The sequence below is a fragment of the Penaeus chinensis genome, chromosome 2 (genome assembly GCF_019202785.1).
Source record: "Penaeus chinensis breed Huanghai No. 1 chromosome 2, ASM1920278v2, whole genome shotgun sequence".
Lineage (NCBI taxonomy): Eukaryota > Metazoa > Arthropoda > Malacostraca > Decapoda > Penaeidae > Penaeus > Penaeus chinensis.
The window spans coordinates 40,966,194-40,975,724 of record NC_061820.1 but is presented as its reverse complement, the minus strand read 5'-3'; the positions used below and the strand labels follow the sequence as shown (position 1 = coordinate 40,975,724).

At 40.4% G+C, this 9,531-nt stretch overlaps 1 protein-coding gene across 1 annotated transcript in view; it reads left to right on the top strand.

Annotated features, from left to right (window-relative positions):
* The window catches only part of LOC125036679 (facilitated trehalose transporter Tret1-like), a 12,092-nt gene extending 3,094 nt beyond the window's left edge, over positions 1 to 8,998 (top strand). The window contains exons 2-7 of the mRNA XM_047629487.1: positions 1,599 to 1,872; positions 3,824 to 3,943; positions 5,974 to 6,097; positions 6,688 to 6,861; positions 7,392 to 7,526; positions 8,050 to 8,998. Of these exons, the coding sequence (XP_047485443.1) occupies positions 1,834 to 1,872; positions 3,824 to 3,943; positions 5,974 to 6,097; positions 6,688 to 6,861; positions 7,392 to 7,526; positions 8,050 to 8,852 (1,395 nt within the window). The 5' untranslated portion in view covers positions 1,599 to 1,833 and the 3' untranslated portion in view covers positions 8,853 to 8,998. The remainder of the gene's footprint in view (positions 1 to 1,598; positions 1,873 to 3,823; positions 3,944 to 5,973; positions 6,098 to 6,687; positions 6,862 to 7,391; positions 7,527 to 8,049) is intronic.
* The last annotated feature ends 533 nt before the right edge of the window (positions 8,999 to 9,531 follow it).

The following is a 9,531-nucleotide window of genomic DNA, read 5'->3' as shown; positions in this document are numbered from 1 at the left end:
GAAAGCTTGTAGCTTCTGTCTGTAGATAGAGGAGGGTGAAAGGTCCCCCCCCCCCCCCCCAGTTGACGAAGGAACTTAGTACTTTAGTTCTTACTCACATAAATGTTAGTTGTCCCCTATTAGGCAAAAAATGAAAATTAAAATCCCTTTTTAGGCAAAATCTGGGAAAGAAAAACAACCATTTGAGTCGAAATCAGGAAAATCAGGAAAAATAAAACTTCCCCTTTTGTTAAAATTAGGGAAACCAAAATTTTCTTATAATCAAAATCAAAAAATAAAAATTGTCTTCTAGACAGGGAAAAAAAACATTCCCTTTTAGTGAAAAACAGGAAATATCCCTTTTGGTCAAAATCAGTGAGAAAATTTTGCTATTTGATTCCAAATAAAATTGGAAAAGGTTTCTGTTTAGTCAAAGTTATGTTTTAATGATCTTAGTTGTGTCAGTGGTATATAGCTAAACCGGCATATTTAAATAGATTTAGAGAGACAGGCATACATTCAGATACATAGACAAATTTAGATGGACTGAGACTGACAGGCATTTAAATAGACAGATTTAGATGGATAGATAGACAGGGTCTCGCTTCCAAACGCTATGGCCCCGTCCTGTACTTAACTGTATGGAATGACTAACAAGTGCATGGCGTATGGCATTAAGAGTAGGCCTACATAACCAAACACACCTTTTGCATTTACATTTCCTTTAAGCCTCAGTAGTATCTTAAAAAGAATCCTCTGTATTTTCCTCATTCTCATTTTTCGTTCGTTGATTTGTCTCATTTATCAGAACTTAGTTTCATACCCAGATTTTCGTTTTATCAGAGCATAGCCCAATACAATAGAGTATTCAAGTGACATTCAAGGAGAGATCCTGTGAATGTTGAATGCTTATTGTGTTCTATCCTATCAAGAGGTAAATCTGTATGTTTACTTGTTTTCCCATAGTAAGATATTCCTTTTTAAATCTCCTTACGTATTTAAAAGTCACGGTTTTCAGTGCCTGATTAAATCTTTGTGTACTTGGCTTTGATTTCTTGTTTTTTTTTTCTCATTAGGTGTCTCCAGTTTCTCTTTTAGAATGGTAGTGATTTCTTAACAGTTATCACACACAGACACAAATACAGATATACAGGCACACTCACAGCACGCACGTACGTACACGCATGTACGTACACACTCTACACAGTCACTCACTCACATACGCACACAAAAAATCGATCTGTCTTTCAATCTCAAAACCCTCCTTGATCCTCATTTTTTCTTTTATCATCATTTTATCAGAACCCAAATCCATACATACACACGTACACACGTACCCTGTTCATCCCAGCATGTAAACAAAACCTAGGATATCAATAGAGAGCAGGAAGGCGCTTGGTCTTCCCTTCACGCGAAGAGAGGAAAGGGATCGGGCTGGCTTGAGGGAAAGTTCAAGCAGGCGTTTCTTGTGAAACGTCTGTGGCTTCTTTCTTCGATCTCTGGGACGTTTGAATTCCTTTGGTGGAAGTTGGATAGGAATAATGGGGGCAAAAGGGAAGTTTCGAGGTCTATATTTAGTTTAATTTTCATCTGACTTTTTTTTCTCTTTTTTTTGATAGTAACGATCGTCGGGCGTGACGAGCGGGGCAAGGTGGCGTGACGTGTAGAGTTCCTTGTGCTTGAATATGTTGCACCAGCAGCTGCTCTGACACCTGCCTGCACCGGGAAGACGACTCACGTTACAGCGGTCGTACAGCGGTCACACTGCGGTCGTCCAGGAGGTAACAGCCAACTAGCCTCTCGACGGGGGATCAGTAATCAAGCAGCAAGTTGCCGTCACAGCTACAAGACACGATGGCGGAGCCTGCGAGACGACAGCACATTTTGTATCAGGTGAGAGATCCTTGATTTTTTTTTTTTCTTTTTCTTTCGTTTCCCGGGAAATCCTCACGAGATCCCGAGCCTTCGTCACGTGACTTGGACGCCGAGACCGCACCGTGGCCTCCAGAAGGACAGGATTTCCTCTCCCGAACGTTCAATAGGCTCCTACGATGGCGGATTTCCCCTTTTGAGGCTCCGTGCTCGGTCGTCAGATGTATATATATACTTTTTTCCGGTATTTATTGTCCTATGGAAGACGTTTGCAGGTCGTAATCGTTTGTTTCGGTGTTCGTTTATCATTCTTAAAAGGAAAACTTTTTTTTTGAGAGTCAGTTTTTCTTCCACTGATTTGCCTTATTTAGTGGTTCAGTTAATGTATAGTGCGATAAGTATACTTTCAACCTGGATAGGCTATTATAGATACTTATATATTTCTTTTCAAGACGTTTTAGCTTTTAGAGAGAGATAGAGAGAGAGAGAGAGAGAGAGAGATAGATAGAGAGAGAGAGAGAGAGAGAGAGAGAGAGAGAGAGAGAGAGAGAGAGAGAGAGAGAGAGAGAGAGAGAGAGAGAGAGATATGCATTATCCAATCTTGTAGGAACACCAATCTATACACAGCTGTTATAAAATGAAAATCATGCCACTACGTTATCAACCTGATAACAGATCTCTCATAAAAGTAGCCTTCACTTCAAATCCCATCCATAATTATAGCACATTTTTTCTTTGTATACGACCACGAATAGATTTACACTTTAGGCTGAAATTATTAGTAAATGTCAGAGTTGCATTATGTAACCTTAATGATTTTTCTTTTTTCTTGTAATATTAATGAAAATAAAATCTTGTTTTTTCTTCTCATTTATTAAAAATTGATATGTAAGTCAGAAGTGAAAGAGAAACAGGTGATGAAAGAGAGATGAAGATGATGAAAAATGTAGATGAAGAAGCAAGGGTAATTTAAGATTCGTTTGATATATGAATTGAGACAAGGGTGTTATTCATAGATTTTAGGCAAAACGCAAGGAGTAATTTGAAAGTTTTGGGAAAGCTAGGGTCTTAATATCTAACTGAGAGGATGGGAATGATGTTCTAAGTAACACGAAGAAATATAATTCTTGCTGTTTAAGAAAAGTTTAAGTGCATATTGCTTAGTCATTAGTGAAAGTGGGGATTGGAAGGAGGTGGATAATATATATATGTGTGTGTGTGTGTGTGTGTATTATTTGTGAATGGTTTTACTTACTTTAGATTTGTTATCAGCTTTGATGAGAGTTGTATATTATAAATCAAATAATTGAGATTAAGAAGCATAAAGGAGATTAATATTACAGATACTGATGACTACATTTTGATAAGGAATGAGATATTCATATCATGGATTCAGAAACAAATAAACATCGACATTTGTCTACTTATATATTCATCTATCTATCCATCCACACACACACACACACACACACACACACACACACACACACACACACACACACACACACACACACACACACACACACACACACACACATACACACACACACACACACACACACACACACACACACACACACACACACACACACACACACACACACACACACACACACACGCACGCTTGGATCCCGAAACAAGATATATTCATATTATGGATTCAGAAAAAAAAGAAAACGAAACACCGACTGCTTGATCCTGAAACCAAACTTACAAAAGAACACAACGAAAAAAAAACAAAACCAAATCCTTTGAAACGAAGCCCCAACACATGCTTCGACATTTCACTCTTACTTGGATTCGAACCATGGTTTTTCGTTTCTTATCGTAGCTCTTTCCCTTTTTTTTTTTCATTTTTAAAATCGAAACGAGACAGGAACAGGGTCTTCGAACACAGCAGAAAAATCCACTAGAATACCGGAACAACATTTTTCCTTACTTTTTTTTTCTTTTTTTCTCTTCTTTGCATCAGGTGATGGCCGCTACAGCCGTGGGTGTGGCGACGCTCGTGGCTTCCTTAGCCATGGGATATACATCGCCTGCTCTTCCTTCCATGCGAGCCGATCCACAATTCTCCATCACCGAGGATGAGGTATTTTATATCGATGGGTGTTCCTCCTGCCTGCCCCCTGCTAGTGGAAGATATAGATATAATAATATGATGGTAGATATTAATAGAAAATAAGATATGAACTAAGTAACAGATGTAATAGATGTTAATAGAACCACCTTTTTTGTATAACTCGTCTGGGCATTATTTGGTACCTCCTTTTCTCTGGATATTCATTGACACCTCCCCTTTCTCTGGGCATTGCTTGGCACTTCCTCTCTCTCCCTTTTTTTTACATTTTCCCAACCCTTCCACCTCCCCACCCATGATAAACGAAATTGAGAATAAAATATCGTGACAAAGACACACACACATACGCATGGAAAGAGACAGACAGACAGACAGAGAGACAGACAGACAGAGAGGGGGGGAGAGACTGAGAGAGGGAGAGAGAGAAAGAGTGATCGAGAGAGAGAGGGAGAGGGAGAGAGACAGACAGACAGACAGAGTGGGGGACAGAGAGAGACAGACACAGAGAGGGGGAGAGAGACAGAGAGAGAGAGGGAGGGATGGAGAGATAGAGAGGAGGGGGGGAGAAAGAGAGAAAGAGCGATCGATCAATCGATCGATCGAGAGACAGAGAGACAGAGAGAAAGAGAGAGAGAGAGAGAGACAGCGGGAGAGACAGAGAGAGAGACAGAGAGAGAGACAGAGAGAGACAGAGACAGAGAGAGACAGAGACAGAGAGAGAGAGAGAGAGAGAGAGAGAGAGAGAGAGAGAGAGAGAGAGAGAGAGAGAGAGAGAGAGAGAGGGAGAGAGAGAGAGAGGGAGAGAGAGATCAAATGCAAAGGCATCTAAGATTACCCACACAAGATCACATACCTAAGGAAAGCCCCACACAGAAGCTAATTTTCTCTGTTTCTTTGTTTTATTTTCCTCTTATGCGATTTTTTTGTCGTTTTCTTGGACGAGTCAAAAATGTAAATATATATATATTTTTTAAAACTATTATCTTGATCTGAATTAAAGTCCTTATCAAAATAGAACTATTTTCCTTTTCTGGGCTAGGTATTTATTATAATTGAATTTTGATTTCATTAATTTTGAAAGTATGATTATTTATATATGTTTATTTTTTTTTTTGTAAGAGCAATTTTGATATCATTTTCTCTTTTCCTTTTTGTCGCCTTAATACCATCCAGGGCAAAATCAAATTTCATATTTTCCTATTTTTTCATCCTTTAAATTATGACTTCCATCTTCCTTTTATCTCTCAATAAAAAGAGGAATTTATCTCAAAATTTTCGAGGTAAAATTTTTATCTTATATTTTTTTTTCCTTTACCATTCCAAATCTTAATCTAAAACACGATTTCATTTTGCTATTTCCTCTTTATCAAACATCAGTGTCAATCAAAACAACATTTTGACCTCAATATTATATTTTTTTCTTTCTCACCTATACACTAATAACCTCAAGTTCCCAAGCAAAATAATTTGATTTCATATTTTCTTTCTCTTTCACATCACACGAACACTAACCAAAGTAACAATAGCATTGCGAAATGTAACTTTCCAACTAAGACAACAACAAAATTCGTATTTTCTTTCTTCTCCATCGCACGAACATCAACATCCCACCCAAAAAACAACAATTTTATGTCGAATTTTCCTTCTTGTTTTATCCGAACAATAAACCAAAACTCACCCCCCCCCAAAAAAAAAAAAAAAAAATCATCGTATTTTCTTTCTCCATTATCACCATGACGGAAATTTCAGATAAAATAATGAAAATTATCTCGCATTTTTTCCCTCATTATCACACATACGCATTACCCCTCATTTACCTACGACCTCGTAAATAATCTCCAAATATTTCTCTTCCCCAAATATTTACCTAACATTTCTCTTTTCCTCACATTTCCCCCCCACCCCCACCCCCCATTATCACACATACGCATTACCCCACATTTACCTACGACCTCGTAAACAGCCTCCTAATATTTCTCTTTCTCTCCCCTCCTCCCCCCTACCGCATTCTCACCCCCACCCTCTCCCACCACCATAAACAGGAGTCGTGGGTCGGAGCGGTGATGCCTGCGTGTGCCTTGCTAGGGAGTATGGTGACCGGGACGATGGTGGATTCGCTCGGACGACGCACCACACTCATCGTCCTCTGTCTTCCTTTCCTGTTGTGTGAGGGACTTTTTTTTTTAGTCTTTTTTTGATGTGTGTGTGTGTGGATTTGCTGTGTTATTGTTGTTGTTGTGAGTGTAGTTGTGTTATTATTGATGTTATGATTGTAGTTATAGTAATTATATTATATGTTATAGGCGTTGTTATAGTAATTATATTAGCAGTGTTGATAATGATGACATCAATCTCTACATCTAATATTAAAATGATAGTACTCTTAATTAGTACAAAAGTCACGACAAGATAGAAGAGAAAAGATAATAAGAAAGGCAAATATTAGAATAATGAAATGATCACATTCCTACAGAGAGAGAGAAAGAAAGAAAGAGAGAGAGAGAGAGAGAGAGAGAGAGAGAGAGAGAGAGAGAGAGAGAGAGAGAGAGAGAGAGAGAGAGAGAGAGAGAGAGAGAGAGGAAGAAAGAGAAAGTGAGAGAGGGAGAAAGAGAAAGAGAGAGAGAGAGAGAGGAAAAAAGAGAAAGGGAGAGAAAGAAAGAAAAAGAGAGAGAAAGAAAAAGAAAAATAGAAAGAGAAAGAGAAAGAGAAAGAAAAAGAAAGAGAGAGAGAGATCCTAACAGTCCCCTACCTTCCAGCCTGGGTGATGATCGCGCTGGCGTCCGGCGTCGGGGGCGTGGTCCTAGGGAGGATGGTGGGCGGGGTGTGTGTGGGCGTGCAGGCGGTGGCTGGCTCGGTCTTCATGCCTGAGGTGGTCCAACTTGACCTTCGGGATGTTATGGCCTTCTTCCCCGCAGTTCTGGGGAACCTCGGTCAGTCAGTTATTATTATTATTATTTTTTTTTACATCTATTTTTTTCTTTCTTTCTTTTTAGGTTTATATGTTTTTTATTTGTTATTGATTTGAATTCTGGTTTCATAAATTTCGATTTTGTTTGATTCATTTATTTTTTTTCTTATCTGAATTTTTATTCAATTAATTTGGATTTTGTTTGATTGATTTGAAGTTGTGTTTTCTTTAATTCATTTGTTTTTTTAATGCAATTAGTTAAAATTTTGTTTGATTGATCATTAACATCATCATTATCAATATCATTGTTATTATTATTATTATTATTATTATTATTATTATTATTATTATTATTATTATCATCATCATCATTATTATCATTATTTTTATTATTATTATTATTATTATTATTATTATTATTACTGTTATTATTATTATTGTTATTATTATTATCATTATTATTATCATCATTATTATTATTATATGAAACGCACTAGAAAAAAAAAATCAAAGTTAAAACGACATAAATAACACGCGAATAAATAACTGCAGGGTTGCTGGTGAGTTTCGCGGCGGGTCAGTACCTGTCATGGCGCGGCCTGGCATGGTTGGGAGCCGCCCTCTGCGTCCCCATGGCGTTCCTTCTCCTTCCTCTGCCGGAGACGCCCCACCATCTCACCAGGAAAGGTAGGGGAGGAAGCTTGGTTGGTTGGTGCCTTCAGAAGATCGGTTTTTCGCTTTTTTTTTGTGTTTGGTTGTTTGGCTCTGGTTCTGTGTCTCTGTCTTTTTTGTTTCTTTGAGTCTGCCTCATTTTCTTCTTTCTTTCTTTCTTTCTTTCTTTCTTTCCTTCCTTCTTGCCGTCCTCCATCTCTCGCTCCCTCATCCCCCCCCCCCTCTCTCTCTCTCTCTCTCTCTCTCTCTCTCTCTCTCTCTCTCTCTCTCTCTCTCTCTCTCTCTCTCTCTCTCTGTCTCTGTCTCTCTCTCTCTCTCTCTCTCTCTCTCTCTCTCTCTCTCTCTCTCTCTCTCTCTCTCTCTCTCTCTCTCTCTCTCTCTCTCTCTCTTTCTCTCTCTCTGCCTCCCTCCCTCCCTCCTCCATTTCCTCTGTCTATCTTTGCTGTAGGTTAATGGCATTGTAATATAGATTATCTTCACCACTCACCATTATCTGCGCGGAGAACAGAGTGCTAATAACCAGCCTTAACGCCACCAGGTCGCAAGGAGGAGTCCCTGGCAGCCCTCAGGAAGCTCCGGTGCACCGCCGAGCAGGCCGAGAAGGAGCAGGAGGAGATCTCCGCCAGCTGCTCCGGCAGGGACGAAGGGCAGTCTGTGAGCACGTGGGACATCGTCCGGCCGCCCAACCAGTGGCCGGTGGGCGTGGCTGCCGCCCTCATGCTCACGCAGCAAGCCACTGGCATCAACGCCGTCGTCTTCTACGCGTCTACCATCCTGGAGACGGGCGGGAGCGGAATGGGGGGCGGGTCGGCCTCGGTGCTCCTGGGCGTGGTCAACTTCCTGGGCACCTTCGTGGGCATGTTCGCCATGGCGACGTACAAGCGCCGTTCCCTGATCGCCGCGTCCACCGTCGTGCTGGTCATTTCGCTGCTGACGCTGTCGTTCTTCTTCTGGGCGCAGGAGGCGGGCGGGAGCTACTCGGAGCTGGCGGAGGGCCTGGGCATGCTGCCCGTGGTGGCCCTCCTCGCGTACATGGTTGGCTTCGCCGTCGGGTGGGGTCCGGTACCATGGATTTTCCTGGGCGAGGGCATGCCCAGCAGCGTGCGCGGCACCGCAGTCGCTGTCGTGGTGGCCCTCAACTGGGCCTCCGCCTTCCTGGTGACCAAGACGTTCGCGTGGAGCGTGGCCACCCTCGGCACGCACACCACGTTCCTCGCCTACGCGGCCGTGACGGGCGTGAGCGCTGTGCTGATCCACGGCGCGATGCCCGAGACCTTCGGCAAGTCCATGCTGGAGATGGACCGCCTCTACGTCGAGGCTCACAAGAAGAAGGAGGAGTAACGCGCGCCCTCGTAGTCGTAATGCTGATGCTTGTTCATGCTACTCAAATAAAGTTATATTTGTATCAAAGTTATACAAAGTTATACATTCCATGTGTATTTTATAGATGTAAATGTTGATTTATAAATATAAAGTTTTCATTGTAAGTCTTCTTTCTCGGTCCTTTCCGTGTTTCACCATTAAGATGACATCTGTCTATTGAGATTAAGTGATATCATAATAATGGTGGTATAACAGTGATGCCGACGATGATGGTGACAGTAATGATGGCAGTGATAATTAAGGTGACAGATTAATCAATGACGATTGTATAATCAACAATGATAATTGTGATAATTACCCTTATTATTATATTAGTAATAGTAATAAAGTTAACGATAACTTTAATACTTAAAATATGTACAACAATGATAATGACAATAACAAAAAAATTAATAACTGACAGTAAGATTAGTAAATATTATCATATTTCTTTATCCTTTAACAAAGACGTCTCAGATAACAGACTGTGTTACTTATACACTTGCCTAATGAAGAATGTGCATTGTTTTGGTAAGAAGCAATTTTACTGTTTTGAAGATAGTGTAGTGTTGGATATTATTACAAAAATATATAATGATAATGCATATCTTTTGAAGGACATTAGTTGCCTTCTACTATATTGATGAACGTGTATGAT